We start from the raw sequence: 24,756 nt of genomic DNA, 5'->3' as shown, positions 1-24,756 counted from the left end.
AAATATTGGTTGTGTGTGTCAGCTCTCGTGCAGTGTAATGTTTAGAATAGTTTGTCCTGTCTACTTTCAAACTCCGAAGGTGGCGGTAATGTGCAAATCCAGGCAAACGAGAAGAGCGGTACGTCATCAACAGGCGACACGATAGCATCCTTCTAGACCCGAAGCAGTATCGTTATTCAACAATAACAAGCTAGGGCTTTACATAAGTATTCAAACTAGTATAATCATCCAACATTTTTAAGCAACGATAGGCAATTTGGCTAAAGTATTTCGGTTGTAGATCAAACGGTGCATGAAGAGCAGAAATGGCAACAATGGCGGACTGTGTTGGTTATCAATTGCAAATAGCTTCGATAATGGAGGTGCTAGCCAATTCGGCGGTGGTCGAGATCTGCAAAATTGTTGATGATGGTTATTCCTCTCTGCGTTCCCAAATGGAGCAGGAAAGAGTGCAAATTGAGAGGGAGAGAGAGCAAACCGAGAAAGAGAAATATGTGCTCCGACGAAAATTACGCGAAATGGACGTGAAGATGCGGAGCTATGAGCGAAGACTCAGAAGACGCGATCTACGGAATGAAATGCATGCAGTTAATTTGAGACCACATGAAGGTACCGACAGCTTATTATTATTTATATATATATATAAACAGGGCTGGGTTTCTAAAGGCAATCCGTTAGTTACCTGTCAGCAACGTAATGTTTGTCTTGCCCAAACTCCCGAACGTAATCTGATTACTTTCCCTTTAAGAGGCATTAGAAGGTAAAAATGAATATTACCAATTGAACGAGAGCTATTGCGGGATGAATCCATGTTAGCGTTTACATACATGGCCATAAATCGATGTTGCATTTTACTGTATGGGTTGGCTTTGTAGGTTTCTTCGAACCCATTACTTTCTACTACAGATAATAATACAATTAGGTTATCTTTACATTAACAAAGTCTGTCCGATTTCCAGTCATTCCAATTAATTGAATACCCCATGATCTTGAAGAAATATATATTAGCCAAATTATTTTACCGGAGCATAAACCCAAAACGAAGGATTTATAAACCTACTTTGTTGTTTATCTTGTCATGGAGGACTGATCGGCCTCATTGCTTCGAGTTGAAAAATAAATACTGCTCTCATGGAATGGCATGCATTGAGCACTACCGAAAAGTACCGTTTGCTTAAGAAAAATGAATGACATATGCTTTGGTATTTCCATAATTGGCATCTATCAAAAGTGCGCGAGTTTGAGCATGTGTCTGTTAGGTAAATGGACTCCCATACAAAACAAGATTTTAGTTTTGAAACGGCAGTAAAAGTGCAGTCGACTGGTATTTTGCACGCAGTGATTGTAGTTGAACTGCAGGTATACAGCACTGTAACTGCAAAATTACTGCAGTAAAAAAAATACTGTCATTTTGAACGAAGTATTTGCGACATACTGCAGTTTATACTTCCCTCTGACTGCAATCTTTTTTTGTGAGGGCAAGTTTTGGGAATCAGCACAAATTAGATTGAGCAATAAAAGCCCCACTCGTGGACTTCTTAAATGAAACTTGTGTTTGACAGTATGGAGCACAATAACACGGAGTGTAGAAGGGAGGAACTCCCTCAAACTGTTATTCCATAGGGTGGGTTCAACATTATGCAGCTGTTGCGAGAGTGCATACTTCACTGGCTGTTCAATTAAACCAGTATTGGGATAAAGTACACACAATGACAGTGCCTTCAGAAAGTATTTGCACCCCTCGACTTTGTTGTGTTACAGCCTGAATTCGGAATGGATTCAATGTTTTTTTCTACACACATCACACCATAATGACAAAGTGAAAACATGTTTTTAGAAATGTTTGCACATTTACTGAAAATTAAATACAGACATTTAATTTACATAAGTAGTCACACCCCTGAGTCAATACTTTGTAGAAGCAACTTTGGCAGCATTTACAGAGGTGAGTCTTTCTGGGTTTGTCTCTAAGAGCTTTCTACACCTGGATTATGCAACATTTGCCACTTATTATTTTAAAAATGATTCAAGCTCTGTCAAATCGGCCATTGTCCTGCTGAAAGGTGAATTCATCTCCCAGTGTCTGGTGGAAAGCAGGCTGAACCAGGTTATTGTCCTGCTGAAAGGTGAATTCATCTCCCAGTGTCTGGTGGAAAGCAGGCTGAACCAGGTTATTGTCCTGCTGAAAGGTGAATTCATCTCCCAGTGTCTGGTGGAAAGCAGGCTGAACCAGGTTATTGTCCTGCTGAAAGGTGAATTCATCTCCCAGTGTCTGGTGGAAAGCAGGCTGAACCAGGTTATTGTCCTGCTGAAAGGTGAATTCATCTCCCAGTGTCTGGTGGAAAGCAGGCTGAACCAGGTTATTGTCCTGCTGAAAGGTGAATTCATCTCCCAGTGTCTGGTGGAAAGCAGGCTGAACCAGGTTATTGTCCTGCTGAAAGGTGAATTCATCTCCCAGTGTCTGGTGGAAAGCAGGCTGAACCAGGTTATTGTCCTGCTGAAAGGTGAATTCATCTCCCAGTGTCTGGTGGAAAGCAGGCTGAACCAGGTTATTGTCCTGCTGAAAGGTGAATTCATCTCCCAGTGTCTGGTGGAAAGCAGGCTGAACCAGGTTATTGTCCTGCTGAAAGGTGAATTCATCTCCCAGTGTCTGGTGGAAAGCAGGCTGAACCAGGTTATTGTCCTGCTGAAAGGTGAATTCATCTCCCAGTGTCTGGTGGAAAGCAGGCTGAACCAGGTTATTGTCCTGCTGAAAGGTGAATTCATCTCCCAGTGTCTGGTGGAAAGCAGGCTGAACCAGGTTATTGTCCTGCTGAAAGGTGAATTCATCTCCCAGTGTCTGGTGGAAAGCAGGCTGAACCAGGTTATTGTCCTGCTGAAAGGTGAATTCATCTCCCAGTGTCTGGTGGAAAGCAGGCTGAACCAGGTTTTCCGCTGGGATTTTGCCTATACTTAGCTCCATTCAGATACTTTTTATCCTTAAAAACTACCCAATCCTTAATGATTACAAGCATACCCATAACATGATCACTATGCTTGAGAATATGAAGTGGTGTACTCAGTAATGTGTTGTTTTGGATTTGCCCCAAAAAGTGAATTACTTTGCCACATTTTTTGCAGTATTACTTTAGTGCCTTGTTGCAAACAGGAGGAATGTTTTGGAATGTGTTTTATTATGTACAGGCTTCCTTCTTTTCACTGTCAATTAGGCTAGTAGTTGTTGATCCCTCCTCCGTTTTCTCCTATCACAGCCATTAAACTTGAACTGTTTTTTTTAAAGTCACCATTGGCCTCATGGTGAAATCCCTGAGGGGTTTCCTTCCTTTCCGGCAAACGGAGTTAGGAAGGACACCTGTATCTTTGTAGTGACTGGGTTTATTCATACACCATGTAATTGTAATTCATTAATAACTTCACCATGCTCAAGGGGATATATTCAATGTATTTTCATGTTTTATTAATTTGTAAACATTTCTAAAAACATATTTCCACTTTGACATTATGGGATATTATGTGTAGGCCAGTGAACAAAATCTCAATTGAATCCATTTTAAATTCAGGATGTAGCACAACAAAAATGTGGAAAAGGTCAAGGGGTGTGAATACTTTTTGAATGAATTGTACACATTTGTGAACAACCATCAACCACAATCCGGCAAAGGTGCAAATGGCTAAATGAGAGAACAGCAGTATGATTCACATCAATGCGCTATGTAGATATCAATAATAGGTGATATCCGTGTCGTCCGTAGGCTACAACACCACTGCTGTCATCCTGACCTCAAAGGGTTTATTCAAGTTGGATAATCTTTGGATGATGACAGCAGTCGCACCATTGGAAGACATAGCTTGGATTGTAGCCTACAAAAGCCTATTCCTGCTCTTTTCCCGCAATCCATCAAACACCTTGGGTGTGTCATCAGTGGTCTCTGACATCATAGTGGTCTCTGACATCATAGTGGTCTCTGGCATCATAGTGGTCTCTGGCATCATAGTGGTCTCTGACATCATAGTGGTCTCTGGCATCATAGTGGTCTCTGGCATCATAGTGGTCTCTGACATCATAGTGGTCTCTGGCATCATAGTGGTCTCTGGCATCATAGTGGTCTCTGACATCATAGTGGTCTCTGACTTGTGGTCAGACTCACTCAGATGAAACAAACTTAACTTGCGCCTTTTTTCAATGTTGATTTGAATGTCATCGAGAAAACAGAAAAATTCACGCAAACATTGTTTCTGAATTTAAAGGTAATCCTAGGAGTAATCCTCGTTTTTCAAAAGTATCTGTAATCTAATTACAATATTTTTCCTGGTAACGGATTAGTTTGTTTGTTTGTTTGTAAGCAGTTTCACTAAGCATATCAGAATAGGAGTGCTGATTTAGGATCAATTTAGCCTTTTAACCTGAATCATAATGAATAAGAGCAGGGCACCTGATGGGCAGGGCACCTGATGCTAGATCATCACTCCTACTCTGAGACACTTTGTGGATATGTGCCCAGATCTTCATACAATGATCCTAATAATGACAATGCTTCGTAGTTTCAGTGTCTTCAATTGCCATGCCAGTGAGTAATGACCAGGCCCGAGGTCCCCTGGCTACAGTCGAGGACCATTCACAATACCACCACATACCTCAGGTGTGTTTTTGCTGTCAAAATGAACGTAAATGACATGGAATAGGCTGAAACGTAATCTGTATTTTTCTATTTTATTTACAGGAAGACAGAACTGCATTGTCCCTAATCAAGCAGGAAAGAGTGGACAGCTGTGGCGTGGACCTGAAGGTAGAACAAAACATCCGCTCAGAGAGTAGACCCACTGGTAAGTTTCAGTGCAGATATTGATTACTTAGAACACTTTTTTATTTACAATCCACTCAGCTGTTGAAATACCCAACACACAGGCTACTACTGGCCTTAACTGAAGACATCAACACTTAGCCCTTAGCTAAAGACATCAACTCTTAGCCCTTAGCTGAAGACATCAACTCTTAGCCCTTAGCTAAAGACATCAACTCTTAGCCCTTAGCTGAAGACATCAACTCTTAGCCCTTAGCTGAAGACATCAACTCTTAGGACTTGTGCTGTGTTTAAAGGCAACCTATTGTATATGATTAGGAATGTCTGATCATTGTGTTGATTACTCCTTTTTCATCCTTGATGATAGTTCCAGAACCCAAGGACGATGACAGCGAGAGACATAACATGGCTGACACTCACAGCTCGCCCACTGCAGCCACAGAGGACCCCACTGAGCCCACTAGGACCAGTGGATCGGAAGCTAACCTCAAGTCAGAGATGGGGACAGAGGGTGTGAACCAGAGACCCCAGCAGCCAACAGGACCAGATCTCAGCACAGAGATACTGAATAGCCCTGGTTTGGATCTGGCTCTGATGCAGGAGAGGGTCCTGGGGCATCTGGGACTTTCCTTGGCCCAGGCAGCAGCCGCAAACGCAGAGGCTGCTGGGCATCCATCTTGCTCCTACCAAACCCAGGCTGACGTAGAGAGCCAGTCCAGACAGTTCCCCGGCAGCGATATGGGTGTCTTCGCCCCCTTTGACATGACAGCTCCTCCTCCTCCCGCACCGCCAGCGAATCAGAGGCAGCCGCATGGAGCAACGACGACGAACGAGCCAATGGGCTGTAACTTCTGCGGCCGCATCTTCCACAGCCAGGCGTCCCTGGAGGTGCACCAGAGGGTCCACACGGGACAGCGGCCATTCAGCTGCCCACACTGCGGCAAGTCATTCGCGCAGCCCAACAACCTCCGGGTGCACCTGCTAATCCACAGTGGCGAGAGGCGGTACCGGTGCTCGATCTGTGGGAAGAGTTTCATTTCGTCAAGTCACCTTAAGAGACACAGGACCGTTCACACCCAGGAGAAACCCTACATCTGCTCTCGGTGCGGCCAGTCCTTCACTCAACTCTGCAGCGTCCGGAGACACAGACAGCAGTCGCGGTGCGGAGAGCCGCCTCACGCTCAAAACGAACTTTCTGCTTGACTGTAGAAAAGGTGTTGTACAGTACGTGTGTGTGTGTGTTAGCTGTATCTGAAGTGATTTACAATAGCTATAGGTTTCCTGATCAAAACGTTTCGCCTTTTAGTCTCTTGGATGATAGGTCCACAGATAGAAGTTGAGAAATGTATGTTGTTAACTCTAAATTAATATTTACCTAAAGATGACACTCATTAGCTTTATGTGACTGTTTAGTACAATACATCCTGTCTTACCTTGGTCATAAGGTAAGATGGGGTTGTCCCTGGGAAAGGCTTGTTTTTAGAGTAGTACTTTATTGATCCCAACTTGGGACATGGTTTTATTTTACCACTAGAAGAAGTCCAGGAGGACGAAGCAGGACATTACGGAGCCAGTGGATTGGACTGAGCCCTCGTCTGGCATGGCTGACTTCACTGTGTGACTGAATCACAGGGATGAACGATGCAACTAACAAAAAGTTTTCCTGCATGTTTTGAAGGAGTTTGCTGACAGGGTCATTTGAGACCAATGCACATTCACGTGCTAGTCGGAACTAGGAAACGCTGAAATTAATGACTTGCTAATTGGCTCTAGTTATCATAGGTGTTTATACACTTGCTGCGCTGAACCAGTTACCAAGTCGGAAATGTTTAAGTTCCGACTAGCACATGAACGCGGCAATAGGTATAACACAGGTGAGAAGCAGTTTACACAGGCAACCCAATTCTGATATTTTTCTCCAAATTGGTCTTTTGACCAATCACATGAGATCTTTTCACATCCAATCTTTTTCAGAGCCGATCTGATTTGTTAAAAGACCAATTAGTTGGGGGGAAAAGATCTGAATTAGGCTGCCTGTGTAAACGCAGCCGTTGAAATGCACAGTGCGCGGACAGTTTACACAATCAGGTATCGCAAGAGAAGGGTTAATACATGACAGAGGAAGTGCAGGTTTATGCTGTCAAATCAAATAAATGTCAATTAAATTCATGGGAAATGGCCCCCTGGATAGCTTTTTCCTGCAGTATTTGTATTAATTGCTCACACCAATCACTTATATCTGCTTCCTTGTAAGTAATCACAGCTCTCTGATTGGTTGGATTGGTTATACATATCCAATCAATTGTCTATATATACACACACAATGTATGTGCTAACCTCAAGAAACAAGAATGGATGCATTACTTAACCAAATCCCTGTCGCGGAAATTCAGCATTACAGCGTGATTGAAATGTAAAGGTCGATGTTCCTGCGTTAATGGAGACTGCATTCACTGTAAACGTTGCAGATGTCGGCGCAATATGAAATCCCATTTTAACACGCTATCTGTAATGCTTCAGCAATCCAGATTGAATAGAGCCCCTAGACCATGGTTTTCCAACAGGTACACTACCCTTCAAAAGTTTGGGGTCACTTAGAAATGTCCTTGTTTTTGAAAGAAGAGCAAATGTGTCCATAAAAATAACATCAAATTGATAAGAAATACAGTGTAGACATTGTTAATGTTGTAAATGACTATTGTAGCTGGAAACGCCTGATTAAAAAAAAAAAGAGGAATATCTACATAGGTGTACAGAGGCCCATTATCAGCAACCATCGCACCTGTGTTCCAATGGCACATTGCGTTAGCTAATCCAAGTCTTCTAGGCAGAGTTGCAAAGAAAAATCCATATCTCAGACTGGCCAATAAAAAGAAAAGCTTAAGATGGGCAAAATAACAGACACGGGACAGAGAAACTCTGCCTAGAAGGCCAACATCCTTGAGTCGCCTCTTCACGTTGAGACTGGTGTATTGCAGGTACTATTTAATGAAGCTGCCAGTTGAGGATTTGTGAATTGTCTGTTTCTCAAACTAGACACTAATGTACTCTTGCTCAGTTGTGCACCAGGGCCTCCCACTACTATTTCTATTCTGGTTAGATACAGATTGTGCTGTTCTGTGAAGGGCGTAGTACACAGTGTTCTACGAGATCTTCAGTTTCTTGGCCATTTCTCGCATGGAATAGCTTTCATTTCTCAGAACAAGAATAGACTGACAAGTTTCAGAAGAAAGGTCTTTGTTTCTGGCCATTTTGAGCCTGTAATCGAACTCACAAATGCTGATGCTCCACAAACTAAACTAGTCTAAAGAAGGCCAGTTGTATTGCTACTTTAATAAGAACAACAGTTTTCAGCTGTGCTAACATAATTGTAAAAGGGTTTTCCTAATGATCAATTAGCCTTTTAAAATGATAAACTTGGATTAGCTAACAGAATGTGCCATTTCAACACAGGAGTGATGGTTGCTGATAATGGGCCTCTGTACTCCTATGTCGATATTACATTTACAAAATCTGCAGTTTCCAGCTACAATAGTCATTTACAACATTAACAATGTCCACACTGTATTTCTGATCAATTTGATGTTATTTTAATGGACAAGAAAATAGTATTTTCTTTTTGAACGGTAGCGTATATGGCGAGCTACCAGTAACTCGCAGCCCACCTATGAGTAACTCGACAAGCAATTAATGTGTTCCATTGCAAAGCTACTATCCAATCAAAGCCACATTGATATTATCCCACCCCTGGTTAGCCAGTTTTGGCTTAAAAAGACAAACGTAACACAATATCTGCCAATTAATTTCCAGCACAATTTTTTTTCCAGAAGTCACAATTGTTCTTCTGATGTGATTTGTTCGTTGTTCCTCTATGAATAATTGTAATATTGAGTAAAAAAGATATCTATTTTTTTTTTATTCTTGGTATATTGACAGAAAACGGATATTGTACACCAAGGACCCGTTGAAGAGTTGCAGGGTAGAAGAGAATCAAATAATGTGCTATAAATTGTGTAGCTCGAAAAAATGTTTAGTTTTTTTTAAGTATCTATCATGCTCGAAAAGTTTAGATGCCCCTGCCCAAGACATTTACTGCGGATTATACCATGTGTTTACGGTAAATTAAAATGTCGTAAAAACGTCATCATTAAGCGACACCGACCATGGCTATTATTGTAATTTATGAAAACAATAATTCGCTTTTTGTTTTGAATTTAATGCTAGGGTAAAGGTTAGTGTGATGTTTAAAATCAGATTTTATGAAGATAAATTGTAGAAATAGGCGCGGTTTAGCCATCCAAGTGGGGTGCTTCATTTTGGAAGGAGTAACGTTAGTTAACTACCTACTACGGATTCCATGGACTGCAGTGGTTCAACTCAAACTTAATCTGACTGAGTCATACTACGGGAAAAAAACAGCGAGACACTGTGATGAGACCGTGCTTCCTGCCTGCCAACGGACTTTCTCTCCCCGATTTGCCACCTCCCTCCCGCTAACTAACTTTAGTGAAAACCCATGTAAACCAGCCTTTCTTAAAGTATGGGTCGAGGACCTGTTAATGTTGGGTCGCGACGTGTCAGAGTACATGTATAATTATGTAATGAATTACTGGAATTGATTTGGCCAAGTGCAACTGCGGTCTCTGTTCAGTGCGCTCTCTGCTTAGCAACGGTCTCTGCTCAGTTTATCACCTGTTTGTGTGGAAGATGCCCATGTGCTTCGCGGTGTACCTGATATTTTTTCTTGAAGATCCCTCCGCGACCCACAAGCTGCTGCGCTGTCTTTCAGCAGCAGATGATGCGCTGTGGTTCAGCGGCGGATGATGCGCTGTGGTTCAGCGGCGGATGATGCGCTATCGTTCAGCGGCGGATGATGCGCTGTCGTTCAGCGGCGGATGATGCGCTGTGGTTCAGCGGCGGATGATGCGCTGTGGTTCAGCGGCGGCTGATGCGCTGTGGTTCAGCGGCAGATGATGCGCTGTGGTTCAGCGGCGGATGATGCGCTGTGGTTCAGCGGCGGATGATGCGCTATCGTTCAGCGGCGGATGATGCGCTGTCGTTCAGCGGCGGATGATGCGCTGTGGTTCAGCGGCGGATGATGCGCTGTGGTTCAGCGGCGGATGATGCGCTGTGGTTCAGCGGCGGATGATGTGCTGTGGTTCAGCGGCGGATGATGCGCTGTCGTTCAAATTGACTCATGCTAGCAACAAGTTCTGACTGAGCGCAATCGTCATGAGAAGCCAATACACCGATGACTTTCTCGCTCTGTCATACAAACTTTGAGAAATAACGAGGACCTTCCTCAATGTGTTTTGTGCGGGAAAGTTCTTAGTAATGAGTCAATCAAAACGAACAAATTCATATAACGACACATTATACCCTGGGAATTATTTCAGAACAGGGCAGAATGCTTCAGGAAACAGTGCTTCGACTGTGGGAAAGTAAATCCGCTAGCAAGGCATTGTTGTCATTTTATAACAGGTGATGATAAGCAGAAATAAGGGAGTACTCTCTCATACTAATAGATGTGAGTTTCTCTTTCAAACAATCCCCTGGCCTTGTACACAGCTAATAGCTACCGTTAGCAAAAGCATGCTAGCTAGCTACTGATAGTGCAACCCTAACAGCACAGATGAAGATGAACAATTATCAGGCCTACTGTACAATTTACTGTAGAAATTATTGTTGAAAACAGGTCTAGATTGGAACTGTTGCTGTTAAAATACAAGTCATAATTTGTATTCTGAACTGAAAGAAACTGATTGAAGCGAGATACTTTTTGAGGCAAACAAGTTCTGGGTTGCTCATCTACAGCAGGAAGCGGTCTCCTGCCTAACTGAGAAAGCAGTAGTTTTTCTGGTCCAGTTTGGCACCACATACCCATGTCAGTCAGGGTTCTCAACTCTGGATTACTTAAAAAACAACTACTTAAAAAAAACAATAACCTCAGTGTTGCACTGTCAAAAACTGATCCCAGAATAGACATGCTTGTTGAAAACGGTCTGTATTTTCTGCTCTACATCCGTGTGATTGTTTTTTAAAATATTTTTTATTTAAATTGAACCTTTTTATTGAAATAGGCAAGTCAGTTAAGAACAAATTATTATTTACAATGACGGCCTACCCCGGCCAAACCTGGACGATGCTGCCCTATGGGACTCCCAATCACGGCCGGATGTTATACAGCCTGGATCAATCAGTTTATTCCAGTTCAGGATAAAAGTTATGACTTCTGTTTTAACAGCAACAGCTCCAACCTAGACTGCCTTTCGGGCAATAATTTCTACAGTAAGATGTACAGTAGGCCTGAACATTTGATCTGTACTGTTACTTAGGGTTGCACTATCAAAAATCCTGCTTGTCTGTTCTGTTATGTATGTATCTGTGTGATGTGATCAATCTGGGTGAAAATAAACATGAATAGTTATTTATATGGCAATTTAATTTCATTGTTATTTGTTTTTGTCTATATTGCATTTGTTTTAGGCATAAGGGCAATGAAATGTACCAATATGTACATATAGTTGCATATGTTCCTAAACTTGGGTCCCAGGAAAACATCATTTCTAATTTGGGTCTCAGGCTGAAAAAGTGTAAGAACCTCTGCTGTAAACAATCAACAGTCTACCTTTGTACGGGTTTTCAGCCAAACAGGACAGGTTTCATTCATAAACTGATTGTTTGGTAACGTTATTTTGATGTTCTGATGAAATCACGTTCTGGTTGTATCGGATTCAGACTGCATTTTGCAACACAGGTAGCGTCGATCATGGAGATGTTGAGCGAAACAGCCGCAGCAGAAATCTGCAAGCTCTTTGAGGATGGCTCCTCCAATTCATATTTGGAAATAAAGCAAAACATGGCCAAGAAATACAATGCTATGATAGAAGAATTAAACATTAATTGAAAGTAATCGAAACGAGCATGGAAGGACTACTTGCCACACAGGCAGAGTGACAAAACCAACATTTGGTTAGCAGACTACACTAAATTCCTAGATTCATGATGGAGTTGAGTGGCGAATATTGTGTGCGGACAAGTTCCAACGTCACATAAAATACATGTTTTTTTTTAAATGAAAATCAACGATTTCCGAGTCCGTAAGGGAGTTGCAACGATGGGACAAGACTAACTACCAACTGGATAAAAATAAAGATTTCAGCACACAAAGTAAATGCGTGCTATTCCTTGGGTGCTACAATGCGCAGACTGGTCTCATAGACTAGACGTAACAAAGTAAACTTAAATCCGGGATACTGAAATTAGTATATATTACATTTGGTATGGTTACATAAAATGGGTTACTTAAGGCAAAAACAACGAAGGTTGCTTGTTCGAATCCCCGAGCCGGCAAGGTGGAAAAATCTGCCGTTCTGCCCTTGAGCAAAGCAGTTAGCTCCCCCACAACAACTTCTCCCCGGGCACAGATGACAGAAATGTCAATTAAAGCATATACCCGCACCTCTCTTGATTCAGAGGAGTTGGGTTAAATGCTGAAGACACATTTTGGTTAAATGCATTCAGTTGTACAACTGGCTAGGTATCGTCTTTCCAAAACGTTCCATGTTCGAATCTCATCACAGGCAACTTTAGCAACTTTGAAACTACGTATTACTGTTTAGCTACATTGCAACTCCTTAGTATGTTAGCTAACCCTTCCCTAACCTTAACTTTATAACCTAATGCCTAACCTTAACCCCTAATCCCTAGAGCTAGCTAACGTTAGCCACAACAAATTGGAATTCATAACATATCATATGTTTTTGCACATTCGTAACATAATGTACAAATTTCATTTCGTTGTGCTGAATAATTAATGCTTTTTGAGGTCGTATCGGTTATACATTTGTCACAGTTCGATTTTGGTTTAGCATATCTTCTTCAACAATAAATGCATTATGAAATAATGAGATTACAATGATTTTAGCTTGTTAATGGAAATTCCAGAGTTTATAAACCCAGAGGTGCAACATTGTGAGACTTCTGGGAATTGTGAAACAGACCAGGCTGAGGTTTGGTGTTTGATAAGTCAATGAGAGAAGTGAAAAATTCTTCCTTAGTTGTTAATTTTCTCGAAATCTAAAGGCACAACCTAGATTTGAGCCAACATATTAAGTAGTTGAACATGTTATTACTCCAACCCCATGAAAGTTTCAAACTGACACATTTAAATTTGTCATAAACAACTTTATATCAAAGGAGTGCCTTTAAGTTCACGGCCTGCACATGCGCAGTTCGGTACGAGACGACCGTTAGACCCGATGATGTGTTTCTGTGCATGAGCTTAGCTAGCAAACATCTCCATGACGAGACCTAGAAGTGTGATCGGGAGGATTTCATACTGTATTGTCTTGGGTGTATCCTTGCAGAGATCTTTATCTGTCTGAGCCGGAAAATGTATTATGGTCATTGTAGTAAAAACTACAACTCCCTTCAGCCCAGCGTCTCACATAGTTTCTGACTTGATTTCTCTCTAGAGTGTAATTCAAGTAATTTAACTGACGTTGGTCAATTAGTTGTTTAATAACCGAACCCCCCCGAAATGTTGTTAATCGCTCAGCACTAGCAATTCATAACATATGATACGAATTGTAATTCGTAACATACCATAATAAATGGATTACGGACATCGAAAAGTACATACCATAACATATCATACTAAAGGTAGTGTCTCGGATTTACGTACAGAATAATACGAAATGCTCTGAGACCACGTTGCAATGCCAGCTATTCTTTGGGTGCTGAAATCCGTAGTTTTTTATTTAAAAAATATTTTATTTGATGTCAGAGCTCCAGTCCGCCCACAATATTCGCTGCTCAACTCCATCATACGTCTTGGAGTCGAGTTTAGTCGTCTACTGTGCGTGTACCCTATCTGGCTTGCTACCAATGAACTTGCCAGACCCATTGAATGCACCCACCAAAGTCTAAAATAGTCCTTGATAAGATGGAAAGAATGAAAATCAGCAGTAGATTTCTAGGTCAGCACAGGATTCGAGGTCCAGATTTGAATTTGCCTGAGCTAGAACCATGAACTCCAGTGTCCCAGCATAGTAGATCTGAGGAACAAAATGTTGAGTTGGCTACCACTTGCATGCTAACTTAGTCTAATGATACATTTCTAAACCAAACAACCATATCTGATCATTGTGGTCAGGTGGTTGGAAGTTGTAGTTTGTGACATAGATTCACTCACTCATTTGTCATCATTCTGACAGAGAATGGCAATGTCTCACTTTCTCCAGGAGAGGGAATCCTCTGCATGCAAACTTGCAATTTGAGTGAGGATGAGCACAACACTGTGCACTGTGCTGGTGAGCCCACTACATCACTTTATATGACTATCCATAATATTCCACTTGACAATATCAGAATAATATTCCTGAATGAAAAACTGTTGTTTATTTCTACAGGAGGCAAGCTCCAAATTGCCAGGAGTCAAACAAGAACATGTTGCATGTTGGGACGGTATTCATGAAATGAACACAATGAGCCGTGGGACCAACACTGCTCTCAAGTCAGAGGCAGACACTGAGGGAATGATCCAGACAAAACAGCAGTCAGGAGCTGAACACAGTGAAAGTGTCTTCCTAAGTCTGAACCCAATTGTTTGAATTCGGCCTCTCTGCCCCAGACGCCGAAGACTCCTCGTGTTCCTACGCCACAGACACCAGAAGATAGTCGACGCAGTTCTCAGACACCCCAGCGAGAGCAGCACCGCCGGCAGCATAGCTCCAATACAGATTCCCCCAGGACAGGCAAGGAATCGCTACACTGCAAACAATGAGGCAAGACTTTAAGCCAACGCCCAGTGCTAGAGGCACATGAAAGAGTGCGCTCAGGGGAGAAGACGTATATGTGTGAAACGTGCGGCAGGGGAGAAGACGTATATGTGTGTAACGTGCGGCAGAGGAGAAGACGTATATGTGTGTAACGTGTGGCAGGGGAGAAGACGTATATGTGTGTAACGTGCGGCAGGGGAGAAGACGTATATGTGTGTAACGTGTGGCAGGGGAGAAGACGTATATGTGTGTAACGTGTGGCAGGGGAGAAGACGTATATGTGTGTAACGTGTGGCAGGGGAGAAGACGTATATGTGTGTAACGTGTGGCAGGGGAGAAGACGTATATGTGTGTAACGTGTGGCAGGGGAGAAGACGTATATGTGTGTAACGTGTGGCAGGGGAGAAGACGTATATGTGTGAAGACGTATATGTGTGTAACGTGTGGCAGGGGAGAAGACGTATATGTGTGTAACGTGTGGCAGGGGAGAAGACGTATATGTGTGTAACGTGTGGCAGGGGAGAAGACGTATATGTGTGTAACGTGTGGCAGGGGAGAAGACGTATATGTGTGTAACGTGTGGCAGGGGAGAAGACGTATATGTGTGTAACGTGCGGCAGGGGAGAAGACGTATATGTGTGTAACGTGTGGCAGGGGAGAAGACGTATATGTGTGTAACGTGTGGCAGGGGAGAAGACGTATATGTGTGAAGACGTATATGTGTGTAACGTGTGGCAGGGGAGAAGACGTATATGTGTGTAACGTGTGGCAGGGGAGAAGACGTATATGTGTGTAACGTGTGGCAGGGGAGAAGACGTATATGTGTGTAACGTGTGGCAGGGGAGAAGACGTATATGTGTGTAACGTGTGGCAGGGGAGAAGACGTATATGTGTGTAACGTGTGGCAGGGGAGAAGACGTATATGTGTGTAACGTGTGGCAGGGGAGAAGACGTATATGTGTGTAACGTGTGGCAGGGGAGAAGACGTATATGTGTGTAACGTGCTGCAGGGGAGAAGACGTATATGTGTGTAACGTGCTGCAGGGGAGAAGACGTATGTGTGAAACGTGTGGCAGGGGAGAAGACGTATATGTGTGTAACGTGTGGCAGGCAGGGGAGAAGACGTATATGTGTGAAACGTGCGGCAGGGGTTTTCGCAAGTCGGAATTCGCAACATGCACCTAAAGTTTCACGCCGGCGAGAAGCCGTTCGTCTCCACGTTGTGTGGGAGGAAGTTCATGACCTTGAGTCACATGAACATCCATGGTAAAGGAAGCCGGTCAAATGCTGCAAGTGCAGGAAGTGGTTCCTGGATATAGACAGCTGCCAAAAGCACCAGGTGGCACGGCGCGGTGTGACCAACACCAACACTAACCTTCTCAGCTGTGACGAAAGTTGTTCACTCTAGCCTGTCATCTGAACAGACGGATACAGAAACAACGCAAGTCACAATGAACAACAGAATCAATGGTTGTCTGTCTCTATCTTTCTGTGTTTGTCTGTCTCCATCTTTCTGTGTTTGTCTGTCTCTATCTTTCTGTGTTTGTCTGTCTCTATCTTTCTGTGTTTGTCTGTCTCTATCTTTCTGTGTTTGTCTGTCTACATCTTTCTGTGTTTGTCTGTCTCTATCTTTCTGTGTTTGTCTGTCTCTATCTTTCTGTGTTTGTCTGTCTCTATCTTTCTGTGTTTGTCTGTCTCTATCTTTCTGTGTTTGTCTGTCTCTATCTTTCTGTGTTTGTCTGTCTCTATCTTTCTGTGTTTGTCTGTCTCTATCTTTCTGTGTTTGTCTGTCTCTATCTTTCTGTGTTTGTCTGTCTCTATCTTTCTGTGTTTGTCTGTCTCTATCTTTCTGTGTTTGTCTGTCTCTATCTTTCTGTGTTTGTCTGTCTCTATCTTTCTGTGTTTGTCTGTCTCCATCTTTCTGTGTTTGTCTGTCTCCATCTTTCTGTGTTTGTCTGTCCGTCGGTCATTACGAAGAGAAGGCTGATGAACGTGATAGACTTGGTGGCTCAGGGCCTGAGTCCTTGCCTTCCATTCAGACCATTCAGGCTATACCTCTGAACACCTTACTACAGCTCACCTTAGCTATCATGTGAACCAGCGGTATTCACATCTTACCCTATAAGGTCTAGAGCCTGCTGGTTTTCTGTTCTACCTGATAATTAATTGCGCCCACCTGGTGTCCCAGGTCTAAATCAGCGCCTGATTGGAGGGGAAGAATTTTAAAAAACAACAGTGGAACTGGCTTGACGTCCTGGGTCCGTATCCACAAAGTGTCTCATAGTGCTGATCTGAGATCAGTTTAGCCTTTAGTTCATAATGAATAAGACTGAATGGGCAGATACATTTATCAAAAACACATTCCACCAAATATTAATATATATATTTTTGATATGAGGAAGAAAAGCCTTATGCATGTATTTTGTTTAACTAGGCAAATCAGTTATTCTCTTATCTGTTATTCTCTTATCTCTTATTTACAATGACGGCCTAATTATGAAAAAAGATCTGAATCAAACCCATTGAATTAATAGAAGTAAATCAAAACTAGAGCTAAAACATGAAACAAGGGGAATGTTGACTTTAGGCAGGGAAAGTTACAAGTCGTTGAACTCAAATAAGAGTCGGAAGGGCCATGTTTAAGAGGACGCCAGTAAAAGGTGGTATTGTATCACCAGTTGGGTTATGAGAAGGGAGGATAGATGAGGAAGACACTACAAAAGGCAACCCTCTTCCTACGCAATAGACCACGAGACACAACAAGGTTTAATCAGAAGGTCAATGGCCAGACTATGGTGGGAAGTCACTAGCCATTTTTCAAAGTACAGCAGAACACTCGTGCTGACTCCGATGTTTAGACACTAGTGGGCAAATGGAACCCTATTCCCTATATAGTGTACTACTACTGACCAGGTGCCATTTGGGATGCAGCCAGTGTCTTCCATGGTGGGTTGTCAGGGTAGGGTGAACAGAGCGTCAGTAACACTGGTGGTTGAACAGAGCTCACACGCCATGGCAGGAGCGTCCACCATAGTAGTTTTGGGGCTTTTGTTCCTCACAGAATGCCACTCGGTAAGATTTATTTACATTTTGATTGGCTTTGTGCATAATTCTACTTCCTTAACACCCACTTACATTGTGATGATGACATTTTATGTGCCATTTTGGTGTATTCTGCATCCACCTGCATGTATGTTTGTGTGTGTCTGTTTGTGTGTGCATCGTCTGTCTCTGCATCCAAATATAGTTCATATCAGATTACATCATAACAGGTTTCTTTATTTATGTTATTGTTTAATGTACTGAGATTAGCATTTGTAGGCTAACATAAAATGAACAAACTTGTTCGTTTATCTTGAAAACTGTGATAGAACGGATCATTCTGATGACTTAAAAATCAGTTTTGTTAAATGAGTTGTATAGCCTGAGAGAGTGAAAAGGATCCCCCTCTCCCCCTGTCCGTCCTGTCCACTAGGCCCCAGTGCAGTGTGGGGAGATGGTGGGGCGTCTGCAGGCTGAGATGGAGCACCTGGTGAGGGTGATCAACGACCAGCACCACTACATCCAGGGGCTTCACTTCAGCCAGGCCCAGAAGCTGCCCCAGATCCCCCAGACACACCTCCAGACTGGGGGACAGTACAAAGGTCAGGCAGGGGGTAGAACCCCATAGCTCCTTTTGTTCATGTGGAAGTCTATGGGTAGAACATAGAATGAATGGAATGTCTTTTTACTGAACTGGATTTAGTTTTGTGTGATTCATGTTTGATTAGCTATTCAATTTTGTTTTTAAAACAGACATAAATAGTGAAAGATAATGTCGCTGTATAAGGAATGGATTGGGTGCCATTTGGTGTGCAAGCACTGTAACCATGTCCTCTGTGTGTTAGACTGTGCTGAGATCTTTAAGGATGGGAACTCCGTTAGTGGCCTGTATATGATCAGACCGGACCAGGCTCCCTCCTCCTTCATGGTGTTCTGTGACATGAGTGATGGAGGAGGCTGGACTGTCATCCAGAGGAGAAAGGACGGAACGGAGTCCTTCGACAGGTAGGTGGAAAGAAAACGTGTGATAAAAGGGCCTAAAGTGGCTACATTTAAGACCTACGCGTCTCCTGTAAGACCTTATGACCTGTGAACCATACCAGACAACATCATGGTGTCATCATACTCTTTATAATGTGATCTAACTGATGGAATATGTCAACCAAGTTATATTTAATGATATAACTTAAAACATCCTTCCTCCCAATTATATTTTTGTGAGAATTGCCAAAACAATCTGAGATACTAAAACATTTTCCGCTCCTGCTGGCGTGGAATCTCATTGGTTTCAGGTTAAGCATCACGTGCATGTGAGTGTGTCTCCCTCCCTCTACAGAGCGTGGGTGGAGTATAAGCATGGTTTTGGAGGCAGCGAGTCAGACGGAGAGTTCTGGCTAGGGAACGACCCCCTACACTACCTCACCTCTCAAGGTGAAGAGGAAAACCTACAACTAGGGCTGAGTTTTTCCCCACCACTTGATCTGACCAGGAAACACTCCCGGCCCCTAGGAACAGGCTGTAATAGTAATATGACCCAGAGTTTTTCCCCACCACTTGATCTGACCAGGAAACACTCCCGGCCCCTAGGAACAGGCTGTAATAGTAATATGACCCAGAGTTTTTCCTGGCCTTAGTCAGGTTATAACTAGGACACAGAGTTTTCCTGGTCAGGTAACAACTCTTGGCTACAAAAAACATCTAAAAGGCATGTGGCCAAATTCACATGGAATGTACCTAATAATGACAATGAATTGCTTTTATATTACATAGAGATTTTAACTACAGTAGAGCTTAATGAGCTCAATTTCCAACTTGAGGTAATTTGACTTATAATGGACTCAAGTCCAAAAATCTTTTATTGGCTTAAATCCTTGTTAAGTTTACTTATCTCAAAATGGCCCTGAGTGCTTTACATTTGCCACAGCAACTCATCCATCACCACTACTGTCTCACCCACCTGGGTGACAATCGGTGGCCATTTTGGCTCTTTATGACCGGTATTTGACTCTGTTTTCTAGGCGACTACAACCTAAAGATCAACATGGAGGACTTTGACGGAAACCAGCGCTTCGCCAAGTACAAAAACATGAAAGTTGATGATGAAAAGGTACACGTGAACACAACACCACGGTCTTCACAGCAGACATTCCTCACACGGAACAGACACGGTTTTCCCATAACATTGGGTGTCACTATTTTGTCTACTCTTGTTCAAACAGTACAAAAGGCAGTTGAGATCTTGATAGAATGTAAAGAACAAGAACGTTTGTAGTCTCTCCTTCCTTTGTCTTTTTTAACCCAACACCCCCCCCTTCCCTTTCTTTGTTGACATAAGTCCTTGTTCGCAAAAAAATCGAACCAATCTACCGTTCATACTGTATAAACTGGGGATTTCCAGGACTAGTATACAGAGCATGCGCTGATCAGCTGACATTTTCCACCTCTCACTGACCATGTCTGTAATAGCTTTTGTGTTTCAAGTTAACCACTATAGTTCCTGTGCCCAAGGAGGCCAAGGTAACCTGTCTAAATGTCTACTGCTCTGTAGCACTCACAACTGTAGCAATGAAATGCTTTGAAAGGCTGGTCATGGCTCACATCAACACCATTATCCCAGACACACTGGACCCACTCCAATTCACATACAGCCCCAACAGATCACGCCATCTCCATTGCACTCCACACTGCCCTTTCCCACCTGGATAAGAGGAACGCCTATGTGAGACTGTTGTTCATTGACTACAGCTCAGCGTTCAACACCATAGTGCCCTCCAAGCTCATTACTAATCTCAGGACCCTGGGACTGAACACCTGCCTCAGCAACTGGATCCTGGACTTCCTGTTGGGCCGCTCCCAGGTGGTGAGGATTGTCAACATCACATCCACCACACTGATCCTCAACACGGGAGCCCCTCAGGGTGCGCGGCCGTGCACAACTCCAATACCGTCATTAAGTTTACTGACGGCATGACAGTGGTAGGCCCGATGACCAACGACGATGAGACAGCCTATAGCAGGGCTCTCCAACCCTGTTCCTAGAGAGCTACCTTCCTGTAGGTTTTCATTCCAACCCCTTGTTGTAACTCACCTGATTCAGTTAATCAACCAGCTGATTATTAGAATCAGGTGTGCTAGATTATGGTTGCAGTGAAAACCTACAGGACTGTAGCTCTCCAGGGACAAGGATTGAGACCTCTGGCCTATAGGGAGGTCAGTGACATGGCAGTGTGGTGCCAGGAGCTGATCGTGGTCTCCAGGAAATGGTTGGTCGAGGACGCCTCCATCCACATTGACGGGGCTGTAGTGGAGTGGGTCGAGAGCTTCAAGTTACTCGGTGTCCACATCGCTAAGGAACTAACATGGTCCATACACACCAACACAGTCCTGAAGAAGGCTCAACAATGCCTCTTCCACCTCAGGAGGCTGAAAAGATTTGTCATGGGCCCTCAGATCCTCAAAAAGTTCTACAGCTGCACCATTGAGAGCATCTTAACTGGCTGCATCACTGCTTGGTACGGCAACTGCTTTGCATTCGACCACAAGGTGCTACAGAGGGTAGTGCATATGGCCCAGTCCATAACTGGGCCGAGCTCCCTGCCGTCCAGGACCTCTATACCAGGCGGTGTCAGAGAAAGGCCCTAAAAATGATAAAACACTCCAGCCACCCAAGTCATGGATTGTTCTCTCTGTTCCCACACGGCAAGCGGTACCGATGCACCATGTCTGGAACCAGCAGGACCCTGAACAGCTTCTACCCCCTAGCCTTAAGACAGCTAAATAGTTAACCAAATAGCTACCTAGATTATTTGCATTGACTCCCATCTGCACTAACTCTTTTGACTCATCACATATGCTGCTGCTACTTCTTATTATATATCCTGTTACCTAGTCACTTAACCCCTAGCTATATGTACATATCTACCTCAATTACCTCGTACTCCTGCACATCGACTCGGCTATGTACACGGGGCACCAGTACCAAGGTATCGCTACTCATTGTGTATTTATTATTTAGTGTTATTACTTTTCTATTATTTTCTTTCGCTCTGCATTGTTGGGAAGGACCGGTGAGTAAGTATTTCACTGTTAGTCTACACCTGTTGTTTCTCTCTGCATTGTTGGGAAGGACCGGTGAGTAAGTATTTCACTGTTAGTCTACACCTGTTGTTTCTCTCTGCATTGTTGGGAAGGACCGGTGAGTAAGTATTTCACTGTTAGTCTACACCTGTTGTTTCTCTCTGCATTGTTGGGAAGGACCGGTGAGTAAGTATTTCACTGTTAGTCTACACCTGTTGTTTCTCTCTGCATTGTTGGGAAGGACCGGTGAGTAAGTATTTCACTGTTAGTCTACACCTGTTGTTTCTCTCTGCATTGTTGGGAAGGACCGGTGAGTAAGTATTTCACTGTTAGTCTACACCTGTTGTTTCTCTCTGCATTGTTGGGAAGGACCGGTGAGTAAGTATTTCACTGTTAGTCTACACCTGTTGTTTACGAAGTATGGGACAAATACAATGTGATTTGAATGTCCTTGAGCAAAAGGTCCTGGGGAAAACCAGCTATCCTCTTCATTCACCTTCTCAGCAGTTTTCAAAAAGATACATCTCAGCAGTGCTCTGTTTAGGAGAACATTGACTGTGTTACAGTATAAGCATGTTTACATACCTTGGTCTATCACTCCTGGTCATCAGCCTATTACCTAAAGTTGTGGTGCCTTTTACACTTGGCGTGGGGAATTCTGGCCCAGGACTCTGCAGTGTGTGCACACCAACGTAGGCATTTGTTTGAGGTCTAAATTGAAGACTACAATTAGTTGAAATTTGAGATCAGGTGTTTGGTTAAAGGGGATAGTTCAGTGATTTTACATAGTTAAATATTCAAAATCACTGAATTATTTCCCCATAAAATACTTAAAAAGTTACTCCCTAAAATACTCCTCTTCCCCCTCCAGAACCAGTATAAGCTTCATCTGGGTGAGTACACTGGCAATGCGGGGGACGCCCTCTCCGAAGCCCACTCCCATCCCAGTGGGCAGTGGAACAGTCTAGGGGCCGGTCAACTGGGAGTCAAGTTCAGTACCTACGACCATCCCAACAAGGACGATGAGAAGTGTATCCGCCATGACATGTCAGGCTGGTGGTTCAGCAAGTATGACCTTCTGCATTACTGTGGAGATTCAGTAACCTCTCAACAGAGTATTGACCTTCTGCATTACTGTGGAGATTCAGTAACCTCTCAACAGAGTATTGACCTTCTGTATTACTGTGGAGATTCAGTAACCTCTCAACAGAGTATTGACCTTCTGCATTACTGTGGAGATTCAGTAACCTCTCAACAGAGTATTGACCTTCTGCATTACTGTGGAGATTCAGTAACCTCTCAACAACAGAGTATTGACCTTCTGCATTACTGTGGAGATTCAGTAACCTCTCAACAGAGTATTGACCTTCTGCATTACTGTGGAGATTCAGTAACCTCTCAACAACAGAGTATTGACCTTCTGCATTACTGTGGAGATTCAGTAACCTCTCAGAGTACAGTATTAGTATTGACAAAAACAGAGTATTCTTCTGCATTACTGTGGAGATTCAGTAACCTCTCAGAGTATTGACCTTCTGCATTACTGTGGAGATTCAGTAACCTCTCAACAACAGAGTATTGACCTTCTGTATTACTGTGGAGATTCAGTAACCTCTCAACAGAGTATTGACCTTCTGTATTACTGTGGAGATTCAGTAACCTCTCAACAGAGTATTGGCCTTCTGTATTACTGTGGAGATTCAGTAACCTCTCAACAGAGTATTGACCTTCTGTATTACTGTGGAGATTCAATAACCTCTCAGAGTATTGGCCTTCTGTATTACTGTGGAGATTCAGTAACCTCTCAACAACAGAGTATTGGCCTTCTGTATTACTGTGGAGATTCAGTAACCTCTCAACAACAGAGTATTGACCTTCTGCATTATGATATTTATGCCTCTAACTTTCTCACTAATCATTATTCACGATTCATTCACAATTATCGTAATCATGATCATAATCATGGTAGCATCCACATTAATGTAGAATTGTTGAGAAATATTATATTCTTATTTACATTAAAAGTGACAATACATTATTTGCCCTTCTTTTCTGTTGGGCACAACATAATCTGAAACACAACCAAAACAAATCAACCAATGGTTGCGTGCCATCGACAGTGTTATTGACTGATAGATTGCTATAACATATATGGTTAGCTGGTAAAATATTTCTCCAGGAGTTGTAAGATCTGGCAGATCAAGCAATGGAACGCGACCTTCTACTATGAATCTCAGATGTTGGTGTCATTCTGCGTCTCTCCACCAGGTGTGAGTCTGGCAACTTGAACGGTCACTACTACAACGGGCCGTACCAAGCGGTAATGGATGACGGGGTGGTCTGGTACACCTGGCACGGCTGGTGGTATTCAATCAAATCCGTCGCCATGATGATCCGGGCCTCCGATGTCCATCCGGCTGGATCTGATGTTTAACTGAACAGAACGCCAGACGACATCGATCCTGTTAAGAGTTTTGCCTCACTTAGGATAGGCTGAAGGTGGTGTTACATCATAGAGAACATCCAATCATAACAATCTTGATGCTAATTGAGGTAAAACAGTAATTATGCTCATAGATTATTAAAGGATTACATTTATTTTCATCGTCAATTGCAGACCAAAAATGTATAAGCTTTTAACCCAACCCCTTTGAATCAGAGAGGTTGGGGGGGGCTGCACATTGGGTGCCAGAGGAGCTGTTGTCCATTCCAACTGGCAACCTTTTGGTCATTTGCCCAACGTTTTAACTTGCTAGGCCACCTGCTGCTAGCCTATATGCAAGTGATCTACACATCCAGCCCAAAGCAGGAGGTTTAAAACATACTTTCTTAATCGCCAATGTCCCAGAGCAGGTCTTTCACTGTTAAAAATAACAACGTGAATGTGACTGTTGGCCGATTTTTACATGTTTTTCTTTTATAAATAATGGTACAATTGTGTACTTTCCACTCAAATAATTTCCGATTGTGACTCAATTTGAATAAAATGTTAACTATGATCAACTCTTACTTTAACAGAAATATTGCCTATATTTCCCCCCAGAGTTCTCACT

At 43.0% G+C, this 24,756-nt stretch overlaps 2 protein-coding genes across 2 annotated transcripts; both read left to right on the top strand.

The window, feature by feature from the left end:
- The first annotated feature begins 99 nt into the window (after positions 1 to 99).
- LOC124017882 (zinc finger protein 792-like) lies at positions 100 to 6,992 on the top strand. Its single transcript, XM_046333139.1, has 4 exons — positions 100 to 609; positions 4,543 to 4,640; positions 4,722 to 4,824; positions 5,170 to 6,992. The coding sequence occupies exons 1-4, from the start codon at positions 306 to 308 to the stop codon at positions 6,003 to 6,005; spliced, it is 1,341 nt and encodes a 446-aa protein (XP_046189095.1). The 5' UTR covers positions 100 to 305; the 3' UTR covers positions 6,006 to 6,992.
- A 10,392-nt stretch (positions 6,993 to 17,384) lies between these two features.
- On the top strand, positions 17,385 to 24,735 carry LOC124017888 (fibrinogen-like protein 1). Its single transcript, XM_046333142.1, has 7 exons — positions 17,385 to 17,656; positions 18,060 to 18,228; positions 18,472 to 18,631; positions 18,963 to 19,057; positions 19,645 to 19,733; positions 22,575 to 22,771; positions 23,972 to 24,735. Exons 1-7 carry the CDS (start codon positions 17,510 to 17,512, stop codon positions 24,135 to 24,137), a joined length of 1,023 nt encoding a protein of 340 aa, XP_046189098.1. The 5' UTR covers positions 17,385 to 17,509; the 3' UTR covers positions 24,138 to 24,735.
- The last annotated feature ends 21 nt before the right edge of the window (positions 24,736 to 24,756 follow it).

Source organism: Oncorhynchus gorbuscha, unplaced genomic scaffold (assembly GCF_021184085.1).
Source record: "Oncorhynchus gorbuscha isolate QuinsamMale2020 ecotype Even-year unplaced genomic scaffold, OgorEven_v1.0 Un_scaffold_346, whole genome shotgun sequence".
In the NCBI taxonomy this organism is placed as follows: Eukaryota; Metazoa; Chordata; class Actinopteri; order Salmoniformes; family Salmonidae; genus Oncorhynchus; species Oncorhynchus gorbuscha.
Note: the sequence above shows the minus strand (reverse complement) of the source record. Positions and strands in the feature narration are given on the sequence as shown.